General features: G+C 39.2%; 1 protein-coding gene across 2 annotated transcripts in view; it reads right to left on the bottom strand.

The window, feature by feature from the left end:
* zmp:0000001236 (mastermind-like protein 2) overlaps window positions 1-7899 on the bottom strand; it is a 124996-nt gene extending 117097 nt beyond the window's left edge. Inside the window, exon 1 of one of the 2 annotated variants that reach the window (XM_052110800.1) lies at window positions 6155-7899. In XM_052110800.1, the coding sequence (XP_051966760.1) occupies window positions 6155-6556 (402 nt within the window). In that variant the 5' untranslated portion in view covers window positions 6557-7899. The remainder of the gene's footprint in view (window positions 1-6154) is intronic. The other variant, XM_052110798.1, reaches the window with a different exon arrangement.
* Window positions 7900-17154: the final 9255 nt, after the last annotated feature.

Here is a 17154-nt window from a genome sequence, read left to right as displayed (position 1 = left end):
GGCTGGGACTGCCTCCTCCTGGGGCAGCGCTTGCAGGTTCACCACCTGATCCCTAAAAGGGGTCCTGGGAACCTTGGACACGTAGCCCGGTTGGGGTCTCAAGATGACATAAGAGTATGCCGAACCAAACTCTAGGTGCAGTTCTCTGACAGAGAATGCCTGCAGGTCCCCTACCCTCTTGATGGAGGTGAGCGCCATCAGGAGTGCGGTCTTCAGAGAGAGCGCCTTTAGCTCTGCTGACTCAAGGGGCTCGAAGGGAGCTCCCCGACGGACCACGGAGAGGTCCCACGATGGAACGAGGCACGACCTGGGGGGGTTTAACCTCCTCGCGCCTCTCAGGAACCTGATGATCAAATCATGCTTCCCTAAACACTTACCGTCCACTGCATCATGATTTGCCGATATGGCGGCTACATACACTTTCAAGGTGGAGGGGGACAGCCGTTCCTCCAACTTTTCCTGCAGAAAGGAAAGCACTGATCCAACAGCAAATCACTGGGGGTATTCAACTCGGGAAGAACACCACTGAGCAAACAGATGCCACTTCAGGCCGTAAAGGCGTCTCATTGAGGGGGCCCTCGCATGAGTGATCATGTCTACCACTGTGGGTGGTAGGCCCCATAGGTCTTCCATGTCCCGTCCAAGGGCCAGACATGGAGATTCAAGAGGTCTGGTCACGGGTGCCAAATGGTGCCCCATCCCTGAGAAAGAAGGTCCTTCCTCAGGGGAATTCGCAAGGGAATTGCTGTCACGAGGAGCATGAGGTCCGAGAACCAAATCCGGGAGGGCCAATAAGGGGCCACTAAGAGGATCTGCTCCCAATCCTCCCTGATTTTGCACAACGTCTGTGCAAGTAGGCTCACTGGGGGACTTAGCAAACCATAGTGGGCAATGGGAGGATTCAGGGAAAGCGAACAAGTCTACCTGTGCTTGGCCGAATCAACTGCAGATAAGCTGGACCGCCTGAGGGTGGAGCCTCCACTCTCCCCTGTGCGTAACCTGCCGCGACAGCGTGTCCACTTTGCTGTTGAGGTGGCCTGGGATATGAGTGGCTGACTCCAAAGGAGGAGATGGCAGGCGAGTTGTGACATACGGCGAGAGCGTAAGCCACCTTGGCTGTGTTGGACCGTTGCTGTGTTGTCCGTCCGGAGCAACACGTGCTTGCCCTGGATCAATGGCAATAGCCTCCTCAGGGCAAGTAGTACCGGCAGCAACTCAAGGCAGTTTATGTGCCAACGCAGTCGCGGCCCAGTCCAAGGGCCGGCGACTGAGTGCCCTTTGCATACTGTGCCCCAGCCCCGTTGGGAGGCATCTGTCATAACCAGGACGTGCCTGGGACCTGGCCTAGGGGAACTCCTGCCCGTAGGAACGCTAGGTCTAGGGGCTGAGAAAACGGCAACAAGCCTGCGTGACAAGGACGTGGTGTGTGCCGTAGCGCCATGCTCATCTCTCGACTCTGGTCTGTAGCCAGTGCTGAAGTGGTCTCAAATGCATCAACCCAAGCGGCGTGACCATTGATGAGGATGCCGTATGCACCAGGAGCCTCTGAAAGGATTTCAGTGGCACCAATGCGTTCTGTCTGAACACATGCAGACAGCTCAGCACTGACATCTTAAGATATTGATTTAACCACTGAAGTCTTATGGATTACTTTTATGCTGACACATGTGATATTTTTTTTAGCTTTAAAATGTTGGCACCCATTCACTTGTATGGACCAACAAAGCTGAGAAATTCTTAAAAAAAATCTTCATTTGAGTTCAGCAGATGAAAGAAAGTCATACACATCTGGGATGGCATGACGTCATTGAGACGAGTCCAACTCCATACCGAGAAAAGAGATGCTCTGAACCGGGACGAGCTTGCTCATTTCCCAATTGACCCGAAGCCCAAACGGCTGAGGTGCCTGAGCACCAGATCCCTGTGAGCATACAACAAGTCCTGCGATTGAGCTAAGATTAGGCAATCATCGAGATAGTTAAGGATGCGGACGCCCACTTCCCTTAGTGGGGCAAGGGCTGCCCCTGCGACCTTCGTGAAGGCACGAGGAGACAAGGACAGGCCGAAGGGGAGGAATTTGTACTTCTATGCCTGACCCTTGAAGGCAAACCGGAGAAAGGGTCTGTGTCGCAAACCTATCCGCAAACCAATCCAGATGCCGGACGCTCGCTAGAATGCATTTCTGCATGAGCATCTTGAACGGGAGTCTGTGCAAAGCCCGGTTCAGAACTCGCAGGTCGAAGATTGGCCACAACCCGCCACATTTTTTGGGTACGATGAAGTAGGGGCTGTAAAACCCCTTCACCTCGGCTGGAGGGACAGGATCTATCGCGCCCTTCCGTAGAAGGGAGGCGGTCTCGCCTCTCACCGCGGTGGAGCGGACGCCGTTGAACCTGGACGGGTGCCTGGCAAACTGAATCGCCGAGTTGGACGGTCCTGATCAACCAACGCGATGGATAAAAGAATGTCTATGGACACATTATGCATCTGCTACCCAGTTACAGTACAGAACTTCAATAAACAAAATTGTTAAAGATTGCTCATGTGCAACAAAATGGGTTTATTAAAGCCCAGACTTATCACCATACTTTAGAGAAACAAACAGCCCATCCATTATATCCCACTTTCTCTTCCATTAGAGGTTATTCCATAATATCCCTCTGTTTAGGAAAAAGAAAATTAGAAAAAAAATTCATCCAAAAGCCCATGATGCTTAATTATAGGGCAGTCCTCTGATAATTATGTTTTCAAGGCCTGTTTGACTTTGAGTAAACAAAACCAGGACACATATTGAATGGCTCTAAACATTTATATGCAGGCTGCACGCTTCAAATGGTTTTATGGGAACCCATCATTCAAGAAGGTGCTTTGCAAGCAATTTGTCAAACCTTTGATAATAGAGCATGACAAGGCATGGTGTGGAATAAAATGCAAGGCCATTCACTGCAGTGTTTGCAGGATTTCATCATCCTCCAATTGCTGCTCGTGTCTTTTTTAAGTTTACTGGATATGTGTTGGTGAAGACAAAATGTGAATGAATTTATCAAACACATTTTGTTGTAAGCAATTCATCTAAAAAAGTAACATCACTGATTCCATTTAGCTATGTCTTCAGTTTGATTTTCAAAACACATAATCAGACTGCAGAGAGACTTTTAGTCTTCAAATGTTTAACCGGGAACTTTAATATGGGAAATACAGAAACCATTCTAATGAAAGCTGAAGAAATAAAAAACTGATGTCTTGCCAGAGTTATAGTGTTATAATATGTCCACTTCATTCTTTGATCAATTCTTTTTGAGTAACCAAATCATTCACACATGCCATAAGTGCTTTCAATGTAGTCTCTGATTAGAATGTGTGGAATTACTTGGTCAAATCACACTGGATTTTTCCTGTTAACTTTTTACACAGATATACAAAATGCATTATCTAAACAGAGTAATTTAGAAAAACAAAATCAGTAAAACAAGAAGATGCAAACATGCAAGGACCGAGAACAAAGAATGAGCACCAGAGGTGGGTAGTAACGTGCTACTTTTAGTCCATTACATTTACTAGGGTAGTAATTTTTTTGGAAAATATTACGTTTAGAGTAGGTTTAAAGTGGGTACTTTTTACTCTCAAGTACATTTCAAATGAAATTTTTTTACTTTTACTATCGGCAGCGTTCCTGTCGTTACATTACTGGGTTTAACTTGAATGAATGTGTAATTTATTGAGAGATTGAATGTGACTTTTACAACAGCGGAATTTCACACAGCTGCGTGCGCGGTCACAGACTGTCACTCAAGCCGAGTCCATCACTGCTGCAGCATCATGCTCTTCAAAGTGAAAAACTTCCTTCCCTCCACACAGTGAAAAAATAATCCTTTTGTCATGCAATGCCTTGGTTTAACACCAAGACAAGTAGATATTTCAAGATTAAATATGAAGCTCCAACTTAAAGCAGCACACTGAGGTAAAATGTGGCATGTTGTAACATGGTGATGGTCATTTTCAGGGTGATTCTGTAAATTTGGGCTCTTTTGACATCAGTTTTTAAGTGTATATTTTTAAATCAGTGCAGCAATATATCAGTGCACTTTTTCCCGCATCCCATGAGCCGTATTTACGCATTTAGTACTGGCAACTATCGCAGCTACTCCAGGCTGATTAGTGCAGGGAAACATCCTTAACATGTGGATTAAACTACCTACTGTATAAATCCTTGTAAACATCCAAGATACAGACAGCATTTCTGCGCGAGCACAGCGAGGCAAGCACATGAGGTGCGGGTGCGAGTCGATCGTACGGAGAAAAGAGTGTTCGCCCTACCCAGGCTGCGTAGTCTGCATTTAGGGAGCAGCAGTATTGCTGTACAGAACTAATGATCTAAATTCTTTTGAGACTGGAAACTGTAACAACACTGAAATAAGAATCCACACAGGACTTTAAAAGTTATAAAATAGCAAACGTAGGCATTAAAAAAATGTAATTCTCTCATCATTTACTCACCCTCATGCCACCCCAAATGTGTATGACTTTCTTTCATCTGCTGAACTCAAATGAAGATTTTTTTAAGAATTTCTCAGCTCTGTTGGTCCATACAAGTGAATAAGTGGCAACATTTTAAAGCAAAAAAAAATAAATCACGTGTCAGCATAAAAGTAATCCATAAGATTTCAGTGGTTAAATCAATATCTTAAGATGCAATCCCTGCACGTCGCATGGTCCTGTGACCAGAATATATGACGTGACAACAACAACCGTGAAAATAATTCACTCAAGTTCGGTTAAACAAGTGCCATTTAAGCACAATGGGCAATGTACTTTGTGTATACAGCACTTACTGTTGAAAACAGCCTTCCAGCTGTGGTTCTCTGCCATTTGTTTTAAATCCAGCGTTTTAACGTGACATCTCCTCAGCTCCCGATGCATTGTGGGATTAGAAAGTGTTCAACTGATCCACATTTCAGATTCCCGATGGATGTAGTATATCATTCAGGCATTTCTCGCTTAGTGTCTTATGAATACTATGGATTCTGACATACTACTCCGCTGGCATACTGTTTTGGCATACTATATAGTAGGGAAGTATGGATATTCGGACGCAGGGAAATGGGATAGGTGCTGATGAGAAACAAAGCACTTTCACATTCTTCTTCTTGTGTTTTTGGAGATTCACATTCTTCTCTGCATATAGATTTAACTACTGTAGTCATATGGGTTACTTTTATGATTCCTTTATGTGCTTATTGGAGCATCAACATTTTGGAACCGATTCACTTGCATTGTACTGGCCTACAGAGCTGAAATATTCTTCTAAAAATCATAAATTGTGTTCTGCAGAAGGAAGGAGGTCATACACGATCTGGGATGGTATGAGGGTGATTAAATGATGAGAGAATTTACATTTTTGGGTGAAATATCTCTTTAAAGTGACCGCTTAGTCATAATTTAATATTCTTTCATAATGTTGTTCTATAATGTATTCTATGGAACACAAAATATGTTAGGAACTAGTCTCAGTCACCATTCACTTTCAATATATGAAGAAAAAAAGTCATATGGGTTTGGAACAACATGATGGTGAAGGACAACAGAATTTCCATTAATAATAATTATAATAAATAAATAAATAATTATGTAATAAATGTTAAATTAACAGATAATGTTTTCTAAATTTATTTTGGCTTTAGTACAATAACAACATAAAAGGCAATTACTTATTTTTCAAACAAGAAGTCATTATAATGTTATGTTTTCTACTTTTCTTACAGAGCGGGTCCCTTGCAAGGGGATCATCACATTTGGGGTACCTTGGTATCATGAAGTTTGATATCAGAAATGTTAGTAAGAATCAGCTAAGAAAGTTTGTCATTGAATTACCACTGCTTTTACTACTGGGTGTATTGAGTTTTTGCTATATTTGCAAAAGGCCTTTAAAAAGTCATGTGATGCCTGTAGGGCCTTTTTAATTAACAGAGGCCACCATCTCTCTCTCTCTCTCTCTCTCTCTCTCTCTCTCTCTCTCTCTCTCTACACACACACACAGTAATCACATCATATCAGTGTGTTGATGTCTCCTCTGGGGAACTGGACTGACATGTGCCCGCATGTGTTTTAGGCAGCTAATAAGATATGTGGGTGTCATACGTCACGTAAAACTTACTGCTATCTGCGAAGAAATTTTGGATTCTGTCTCCGACGAACTGTTGACTTTATGTTCCCCATTCACACGGTTGTATTCAGGAGGCTGCTGGGAGCCCGATCTATTGCCCTTGGTTTTTCTGTTCCCAGGGCCCTGATGGACGATGTTTAAGAGATGGAGTGTGCTCTCATGTTCCCGGTCCGAGTTTTCCGCCTGGCCGCGCTGATAGCGGCTCTCGCAGGTGGAGTGATGCCGTCGGCACACCTCTATTCTGGCACGCAAGCGTTCAACTATAGCGCTGTGGAGTTGCGGGACGACTGGTCCTCTTGAAGTGGCGATTGGCGTGATTGATCCTCCCATCCCGACGCCTAACATGGGTGCAAATCCACTTGGGGTGGCTTGGGTCGGAGCCGCCTCTCCCATGACCTGTAGTTCCCTCTTTGTTCAAATCGAAATGTTTATACCTTAGTAAAGGCAATGTTAGGAACAGACGTTCTTATGATGTTATTAGTATTTTAAAGGACAAACGTTTAGTATAAACGTTCTTGGCTGTTTGATGTTTGAGCTGATAGCGAAGTTCCCACAATGTTCTTAGTCCTACGTCAAATAAACAACGGTTTAGACTTGACAATGTTCTGAAATTTCAAGTTTTTAATACAAATTTGAGAACGTTTCCACGAGAGTTAAGCTATGTTAATTTGTTGCCTACAAATTGAGAGAACGTTTCCAGGAGAGTTATGCTAACTTCAGTTTGTTATACAAATTAAGAGAGAACGACTCCAGGAGAGTTGCTAACGCCAGTTTGTTAGACTAATACATTAAGATGAGAGAACAACTCCAGGAATTATGCTAACGCCAATTTGTTAGACTAATACAAATTAAGTTGAAAGGAGGTTTCCAGGAGTGTTATGCTAACGCCAATTTGTTAGGCTAGTACAAATGAAGTTGAGAGAACAACTCCAGGAGAGTTAAGCTAATGTCAGTTTGTTACACAAATTAAATTGAAAGAAGGACTCCGGGAGAGTTATGCTAACGCTGGTTAGTTAGACTAATACAAATTAAGTTGAGAGAATGTTTTCAGGAATGTTAAGCTGAATACGAAACATGGATATTTTGACGTTCTCACAACCAAAAACGAATGTTTGGAAAACGTTTTTAGAATTGTAATCTGGGAAGAGAATTTCAATTAAAATTTCGATTAATTGGAGATAAAAAAAAAACAGTCTCTTTATGTCTAAATGTATCTATGCTGTTTTCACAACTGGTTTTGAATGCCAGAATGCAACGTTATTCTCAGTGATGTCATGCAGTTAGTCAGGTCGCCAAAATGCAGCGTGTATTCAACTCAAATGCAAGGTGTTACAAATCCACAGTTAATGTCAGAAGGTTTTAAAACTGGCATGCAGCAATGAATAAACGCATTCACGCCAGTGCATTCCGCTTGCATACCCTCAACGAGGCGCACATATCACTATGACCGAGGTTTCCTATCAGCTTCCAAATAATAAATTCATTTATAATCCATTTACTTGGAGATGAAAATCCGCAAACTTCCAGAGAGTTCAATGAAGATACAAGCACTTTCCATGGTTGTCATTTAAGACGCTGTTCGTGACTCCTTGCTGTGATCCCACAAATAAATTGAACGGAACACGATTTGCAAAAGGACTTGACTGGCGATATTCGTTCAGCGGATTATCAGTAGTCCGAGCGCGTACGGCGGTGAGTCCGGAGAGGCTGGGTTACCGCAGGCTGACTACAGACATTGAATGGGCAGTTCAGCCATGCGCGAGAGAATTCTTACAATGAGTGAGCTGTGATTTTGCAGGCTCTAGTGGTACCAACCGTGAACTACATGAAAACTACCGCTCTGATGTCTGATTATGTGTTGCGTCTGAATGGTAGCTACAACGAAATTATTGTAAAAGAGTCATTATTGAAGTTTCAAACATTTAACAGTGTCTGTGGTAGCCTACACATAGGGTAGATGCACCTATGTGCAAAAGTGTATCAGTATTTATTTTATATTTATTTTGAACATTAAATGTAATAAAGACGCAAGACTTTTTGTTAAAATTCATACAAATAAAAAAAGACACTAAGGATAAAATCTGTCAACATATGCAGGGCCGCCGCTGGCCAAAGTGATGCACTACGCAGAGTTCCGAGGGGGGGGTTCACGTGATATGAGCGTGAAGCGATTGTCAACTACTTTCGTGTCCTTGAATAACGTGCAAGTAAGGGCAGCCGGTGGACTTTCTGGTGCCACCCTAGGGAGTTGTTGCCCTACGCAGACTGCCTACGCGTAGGGAGCGGCTGTACTGAACATATGCGTATACCTTTGAGACTCAAAGATGTTTTTTTTTTTTTTTTGAGTAACAAATCTTTTATTTACATTTTGTATTATGGTGTAATAAATAACATACATACAAATAATATACATTTATATAAGGTCAAACACATTTGACAACTCGTCCTAACCTTACATTTATGAAAGTTGCCCTTGCCTGTGCATGCCAGTGACAGTTTGGTTTTATTATGTTCACTTGTTTAACCAATTGAAATCACAATAATATGATGTATGGAATGATATTCCGGACATTATTCAAAAGGAATTGCAAATTGTATTAGCAATTGCGTTTTCAATTTGTGGACGCATAAAATGTGACATAATCCAAACGCAATTGCAAATCGCGCATTATGGTTTGCATTTTCGTTTAAGCGAACGCACAGTGACAGATTTCAAATGGAAAAGCAAAGTCCGTTTGCAACTGTGTTTCCCATATCTTATGAGTTTTGGCCCTGTCATATTTTTTATTTTTTTTTATTGCAATATTAACAAACAGAACAAGACGATACATACAAGAAATATAAACAATCTTTCAAAACAAAAGAGAAATTATGGTTCAGAATACATTAAGAGAGGAAATGTGAAAGAAATTTAAATATATTCAACAATAGTCTAAAAAGAAAAGAGAGTAAGAGAAGAAAGAAAAAAAGAAGAAGAGGGCACAAAAGAAAAAACATTAGAGAGAATATTAAACATGGCACTAATTCTGGATGTTTTCATTGCTTTCTTGTTAACAGAAGTTGAAATTGTATTTAAATACATCTTCAATTCTTCTTTGAAAAAGCTAAAGTGGGGTTTACTTTTCATATATTTACATTTATGGATATGAAACTTTCCAATATATAAAAGAAGGTTTATACAAAAACATGCATTAATTAGATTCTTGTCTTTAACATAAAATCCAAAAAGAATGTGTCTATATGATAAAGAAAAGTTACATAAAACCTTTTGGACAATCAGAGCATCAATATTGTTCCAGAAAGACCGAGTAAAAAGACATTCCCAAAACAAATGATCAACAGTTTCAGAGGAGGCTTCACAAAAAGAGCAGGAAGTATCAATATCATTTCTAAATTTCTTTAAAAAGTATTTAACTGGATAAAATCTATGAATAATTTTATAGGATATTTCTTTAACTTTATTAGTTAGAAAGAATTTCTGATGAAGTGACCAAACATATGACCATTTAATATCATCAAAAGGTTATTCCAATAAGAAATGGAGGAAGGAATTGAAGTAACAGGGTCCAAAAATAATGACCTAATTTTATAATTGGATTTATGTATTGAAAAACAAATAGAACCAACCACAGTAGATTCAGGGCTAGGGGGAGAAACAGAAGTCACTGTAGCACTATTATTGTTTCTAAACAGCATACAGATTTCCAAAGAGATGGCCTTGAAAACTATATTCAATTCTTTACTAGATACTGGGAATTGGTATCCTGAAACAAAATTGGAATAATTAAATAAATTACCTTCACTATCAAATAGCTGGTTTACTAATATCACCCCATTATTGAACCAGTTTTCAAGAAATAAAGATTTCCTCTTATGAAGAATATTACAGTTGTTCCAAATTAAAAAATTGTGTGGCGAGAAATTATGCTTGTAAATAAGTTTCCAAGCCATAAGCATCTGCTGATGATAATTGGAAAGTTTGACAGGAAGTTTACTAATTGAATAATTGCACATTAAAAGTTGTATTAACACAATTGCTAATACAATTTACTAATTAAAATTGCACATATATATATATATATGAAGTAGTATATTTAGGAGAATATGTTGACAGTCCAGTGTGAGATTATAGATGAATAAAGTGCAGTGCTAATTATTGATCCTGATAGACTGTGAGTGATGTCACTTCCCAAGACAAACACGCCCCATAGCATAATCCCACCCTTGACCCTGATTGACAGGTGTAAGGCTGTCTATACAAGGATGACAGGAAGCCAGACTTCAAGATACGGTAAGCCTTTTTAATTTCCCCTGTTTGTGCCAACAGTATTCACAGTTTTTCACAATAATTTTCACAGTCTCTTTATGTTCGAACGCTGAGTTCGTAGTCCGTCTCTGACTCCCTCTGTTCTGTGGCTGCTGGCTTTTTAACCGCTCTCCTCGCTCTACTGCAATTAGAGACAGGTGTTAGACATAATTTAGCCCAGGTGTGAGCGCCCTTACCGCTTTTCTCTCCCGGACGGGCGCTTGACCACGCCCCCGCTGCCACAACAGGTTTCTGTGTAAGGCATCGGAAATGGAAATACTAAGGGAATTAGTATTCCATTTGAGTTTTGGCTGGCTACATACGCGACGCTGAGAAAGTGAAAAAGCAGACGTGGTAATTGAAATTGCTATTTAAATATGACAGGGCCAAAACTCGTAAGATATGGGAAACACAGTTGCAAACGGACTTTGCTTTTCCATTTGAAATCTGGCAGTCACTGTGCGTTCGCTTAAACGAAAATGCAAACCGTAATGCGCGATTTGCAATTGCGTTTGTCACATTTTATGCGTCCACAAATTGAAAACGCAATTGCAAATACAATTTGCAATTCCTTTTGAATAATGTCCGGAATATCATTCCATAATGATGAGAAAAGTAGCTTTTCTTTTCTTCTGCCATGCCCCTCGGTGCCACCTGCTGGCAACCAAAGGATTTGTTGTTGTCTGGTGTTAAGAGTTTTCTTCTCAAGCTTTACATTTTAAAGATGAAGAACAAACAGATTTAGAGGAACGTTATGTATATTTAATTTTATGGTGATTTTTTATACATTACTCTTTGTAAATTATTTATTTTGTGTTGTGAATATTCAAAATAATTACTGGTTTGAGTCTTAATAGGCCTTCATACAGAATCTATTTGCTATTAATCGAAGAGTCTGCTAGTTTTGGTGTAAATACTGTGATCTCTGTTTTCTTTCATTTCATTTTTCAGATTAAATGTTTGTATTATACATAAGAACAGCTTTAAATACAGTTGCCCTTTTATATAATACATCTAGAATCAAATTAATAGAATTAGATATATTGCGAAGTAAAATATTTGTAGTAATTGAAATTAATAGTTCATTTATCTGCACATGTTAAATTGGTCACAGTAGTTCTATTATTATTTTGAACATATTCAGTGGTTAATGGTGAATTATAAAAAAAAGTAAGGCTGAGACCGTGCTCAAAACGTGTTGATTAAATAAGTCTCCAAACCTCAGTATATCTTTTTTATTATCATTTTAAAAAAATTAAATGAATAACAAGTAATTCTTAATTTTGCTAGAAGGGGTCAGTGGGGGATTAGACATATTCTTAGTGCAAAACACCAGCTCTGCCTTAAATGAAAAAGATTTCTGATTATGCTAATGGGTGTTAAATGACAGAACTAATATAATCTTAATCAGCATATTCTCTTGCTTAATTTCATAATATATAGGCTATTTTTAACCAACATTCCATAAAAGCCAATGTTTTGGCCTAACATTTTGGCTGCTGTTCTTTTTTACCTCATTTGTCAAACTATTAGACAAATATATTTATAAATAAATATTATGATAAAAATATAGGCCTATATTAAAATCTAAAATATATGTTTTTATGTATTTCCCATTTTCCTGCAACTTAATAGAAAAAAATGCTAGGGAAAATGGAAAGATTTTGCAGAAAAATATTTTATGCCATTTGAGCAAATTATGATGATGATGATGATGATGATGATGTTATTAAAAGATTTCAGGGGAAAAAAGCCCACTGTCATCTTGTTCTCCACTATGATACATTAAAATCACTAGTTGTTCTACTGTTACTGTTCTATAGTATATACTATTTGCACAATAGTTTCACACAATATATACATTTAGATTCAAGACATTTTGATAAAAATATCTCTAATTTTGGGGATGCACTGTTTGTCTCATGCATCCAAAAGTGTGTGACTGTCTTTTGTGTCTGCCTGGAAGTTTCTAAAAACTTTAAACTGTTTAGAAGTTGTTGACCGCAGAAGGCCTACCACTCCACTGGTGTTCGCATTTCATGACTTTATAGCATTCGCGGGTCATGATACTTCCGTTGACTTTTGAGGATTATTAAATTCCACAACACAAAGAGTACAAATGACATGTTAAAACGTCCCACATGAGTGATCTACAGGGGAAGGGAGCTGCACTGCTGCTCCAATTTGATTAGCTCTGATTCCAACAATTTGTAGAAAATTACACGAACAGAATGAAATATTTTGATGTCAAACTGAATAGATGCATTTTAAAGAATAAAAACAAAATTATTGAGTTAAATGTTTAATTAATCGCTTGATTTAAAAAATATGCTGCAAGAATGCACATAATAGCTTTCCTGGAGGACCGTGATCCCACTAGAACCCCTTGAATTCACACCATGAGTGTATCCCAGAGTTCATTACGTTCAGGATCTTACTCCCCACCTACCTTTCGCCTAGATGAAGTCAAAGAAAGCATTTCAATGCATGTTATCCATTCAAATCAGATAGTGATTTTAAGTGTAAATCTTAAGTGTAGTACATGACATCTATGTATGAATATATTCAATAACAAATATATATAATGTTCACCACTGGATGGTATGATTTAATAGCAGCATCACAATTACTACATATGTATTTCTGTGTGTTACAAAACGGCCTTAAGGCTGTAACAAAAAGGGAGACCACACATGCAAAAGTACTGAAAAGAATACATTTATTTTAACAGAAGAGAAATGCGATGTAATGCGAGTCAGTAGAAGTGATAATCAGTCATGTCTGCAAGTTTGTGGGGATGTAATTCTCCCTTCTGAAGTGACTATCCCAGCCACAAGGTGGCACCATCAGCATAGTCACCATCATCATAGTCATCAATTATGTGATCTATTAAGTTGATTTGTGTCACCTGTGTCTAGACCGATTGAAGTTTGCCTGTTTGTTCCTTTTGTGTTCAGTCTTAAGCCTTTCTTTTATGGACCATTTGTCTTACGTAAGCAAATTCCCTAGTGCTTTCCTTTGACTTTTGCAGACTTTGTTTTTGATGCCTAATTGGTGCCTGAGAACTTTGAAGATTATTTGATTCAGCATCCTACAGCCTCCTTGTGTAACCTCAGGGGTAGGAGAACCATCATCTTAACTGTAGACCAAGGTTCGATTCCCATCTTAGGCAACCCATTACAGGGACAAATGTAGTGCAGCATGTCTGAATGTGTAACACAACAAATTAAGTAAGGAACACAAATCAAAAACTGGGTGCTAGAAAGAAGCTTTCCAATCGGTTCCACGACACAGCCCCATGCCCACAAGGATGCTGTCGCCAACAAAGAACTAGTCCGATGCCTTGTGAACATATCCAAGGATATTAAATGCTCCCACTCACAGCGTCCGGTGTGTCAGCCACAACTATACCTGAAACAACCACATACACACACACACACACACACACACACACACACACACACACAGGTACCAGCAAGGCTGGAACACCCCACCCCTTAAAGTCACAAATCCATAAAGATTTAGGGGCTCAAATTAACCAATTTCATAAATAATGGAAAAATAAATATGGAAATACTACAATAGGCTATACTTCCATTTAATATGGGCATCCATAGAAAGCCTCTAAATCACAGGTTTAAGATCTTTTCGATCACACTAAACACTCTTTGACTCAATAACCCGCTGTATGCATCACTTGCAATCCGGATCCTGAAAGCAATTTAAAGTAATAAAGAAAGGAGGGCAAGGAGAACAGAAGAAAAAAGTGGAAGACAAACCATAAGATCATCAAAACTTTAATCTGTCCGATCAGGAGCACAAGACAACATATCAGCTAATACATTGTCTATTCATTTGATTCATCTAACATTTAGATCTAAGAGTTAGAAGGCTGGAAGAACAGAACCCAACGCATCAAACGCTGACTTGGGCTTTGTAATGAAGATCATTAATAATGGTCTGAATAAATGACCACCGGTACCCCTTACCCATACACATCAAAATGTTGGAGCGCCAATATCAGAGCTAAAGCCTTTTTCTTGATCACTAAATCATTTTTCTGATGTAAATCAAATTTTCGAGAATAGAAACTCACAGGGTGATCTATCCCATCTTTGTTCGTCTGCAGCAATACAGCGCCTATTCCGACCTGGCTCATATCCACCTGAATTTTAAAAAGCTGATCAAGCTGAGGTGCAGCCAGGATAGGAGCAGTTGTCAGGAGCAATTTTACATTGTCAAAGGCCTTTTTAATAATAGATCATATCAAACCATTTCTAAGAAATAGGAGATTAGATAAGCCAGGTACTGCAAACTTTAACAACTCATACTGCACAGTATGCAAAAACTTCAAAAGTTTATCAGCTTGTGAACTCAATGGAGCTGACGTAACTACAGGTAGAGGAGCCACATCTCGCCAATCACCGATTGTAAAAACAACTAAATAATTATATATATAAATTCTTTAGTCCTAGGCTTGCCAAGGACATGAGAGTCTTGAAATGATGTTGACCACTGTTTGGTAACAATGAAAATCTATAAATTAGTTACAACTGTGGTCTATTTGGCCAGAATATCCTGCAGTTATAAAAACTTTACAATATTTGACCTAATCAGACAAGCAATCATTGTGTCTAATGTTAAAAACTTATTTCTAAACATCAGTGTTTCCAGTTATAAGATATGGCACTTACCTGCTCAATGACATGTTTTCAAATATCAGTCTTTTCGTTTCTTTCATTATTTATAACCATTCGCTCTGATAAGATGTCCTGTATCCTTGTGTACACTGGTGCCTCAAACTAAATGAATCTGCACAGAGGAGCAGAACCAAAGCTCGACTCACGTCATTACCATAACAATGTTCTTCCGCAAGACACATGCACTTTTATTTTTTAAATACTAGAAGGCCAATAGTTACATAGTGTAGCTTAAACTAAATCCTACTTCAAAACAACTCTGTGCAAAAGAATAGACAATGTTTGAAGTCCAATTTCTCGTATTAAAATGTTTTTCTCCAAACTTGACACCACGGTGAAAGGCAGAACAGATTCTAAAATGAAAGATTCAGATGCCGCAGTGTCTCTTCACTGGCACATTCTCAGTGCAACCAGGCAAGGATGCAAAACCATGATAAAAGGAGTGTCATTTTGAATAACTTCAGCTTCGGAATCAACTCTTACATTTGTCGTTCCCGAAACAGAAGCAGAGAAGACTGGCGGATTTATTGAGACATACACAGTTCCTGATATTTAAGTAGGAGCAACTGTATTTGGTTTATTTTTACTACGTGACTTTGATTTTCCTGCCAACACAGGACACTAATTTTTCCAATGCCCGGTGTTAAAACAGTACTGTCAACCACAATTTGGATCTGCTTTTCCATGAATGAAGTTAACAGACTTGGGAGTAGAGGATACATAATCAAATTTCCATGAGCGCTGCATAAACTCTCCCTGTGACCCACATCGCCACAAAAACCAGCATCCCTGTACCCGTTTTAATGAGTCACTATAAATTAATCTGCCAAAAAAAGCAGCTTCGGTGGCAGTACTGAGCTTGTTTTCGTTGATACTTTACATGTAGCAATGTGGCCAGGAACGATGTTTCTGAAATGTTCTAAAACAACTATGTCACACATCTCATCAAAAGTACTTACATTACAACCAGTGCACCATCAATCAAAATGCCCAGTAAGCTCTCTCACCACCTCTACATGAGTTTGCCTCAGCCTTTTCTCCAACTTCTAAAATGTTGGCTCAGGATGGTGGATTGTACTTTATCATAATCCTTCCCAATTCCTATCCTCTATCGTGAGGGCAGTGTATGCCTCTTGTGCCTTACCTGTAATGACACTTTGAATCATCACTACACAATCAGTGGCAGGCCAGTTCTGTTTCTCAGCTATACTTTCGAACAAAAAACCCAAAACACATCAGGGTTGCGTTCATTAAATTTAGGAAGTAATTTTAAATTCCCTACCACATCAAAAGTATGCTGTGAGCTTTCGTTAGAACTCACACTCCCAGAGGGTAACTTACCTTCCCGGATTAACTTCAAACACTCAACCTGCAGCTCAAAGTCTTGTGCCATTTTCTCAGCTTCTGACTTTTGCACATGTTTATGCTGCTGCAAATAAATTTTGTGTTGCTTAAACAAATTATCCATTTTCAATGTTTCAAGCTCAAATTCACATTCTTTAGCTAATTTTGCCATTTCTCTATCATGTGCCTGCTGCATTTCAAGGATTTCTTTCTTTTGTTCAAACGATAAACCTGAAAAATGGTCCACTGATTTCTTGAACTTCTTGGAAGCAGCAGCAATAGAAAATACTTTATATTAAATTTCTCAAAATAGTCTTTAATTCATTATTTTTCAAATGTTTGTCTAACTCACCGATCTTATGATGCTCCGCAATTTCCCACAATTGTCGTTTAGCGAACAAGTTCAAGAACTCCGGAGTTAACAAAATCTTCTATGGATGCCACAATAAAATTATTTGGCAACAATGAACCAATCAAAAAATTTTGAAATTTTTAAACCACTCAAAATTACAGGTAAGCGAATAATTTTATGGTCAATACAGGTGAGATTTATTCAAAATCTCCCCTTCCTAATCTACATACCATCCCACTAAACTATCTCTATGCCTAGTCTTCATGCAACTCCCAGGAGCTAAGCCTCT

The sequence above is a fragment of the Xyrauchen texanus genome, chromosome 38, assembly GCF_025860055.1.
Source record: "Xyrauchen texanus isolate HMW12.3.18 chromosome 38, RBS_HiC_50CHRs, whole genome shotgun sequence".
Lineage (NCBI taxonomy): Eukaryota > Metazoa > Chordata > Actinopteri > Cypriniformes > Catostomidae > Xyrauchen > Xyrauchen texanus.
Note: the sequence above shows the minus strand (reverse complement) of the source record. Positions and strands in the feature narration are given on the sequence as shown.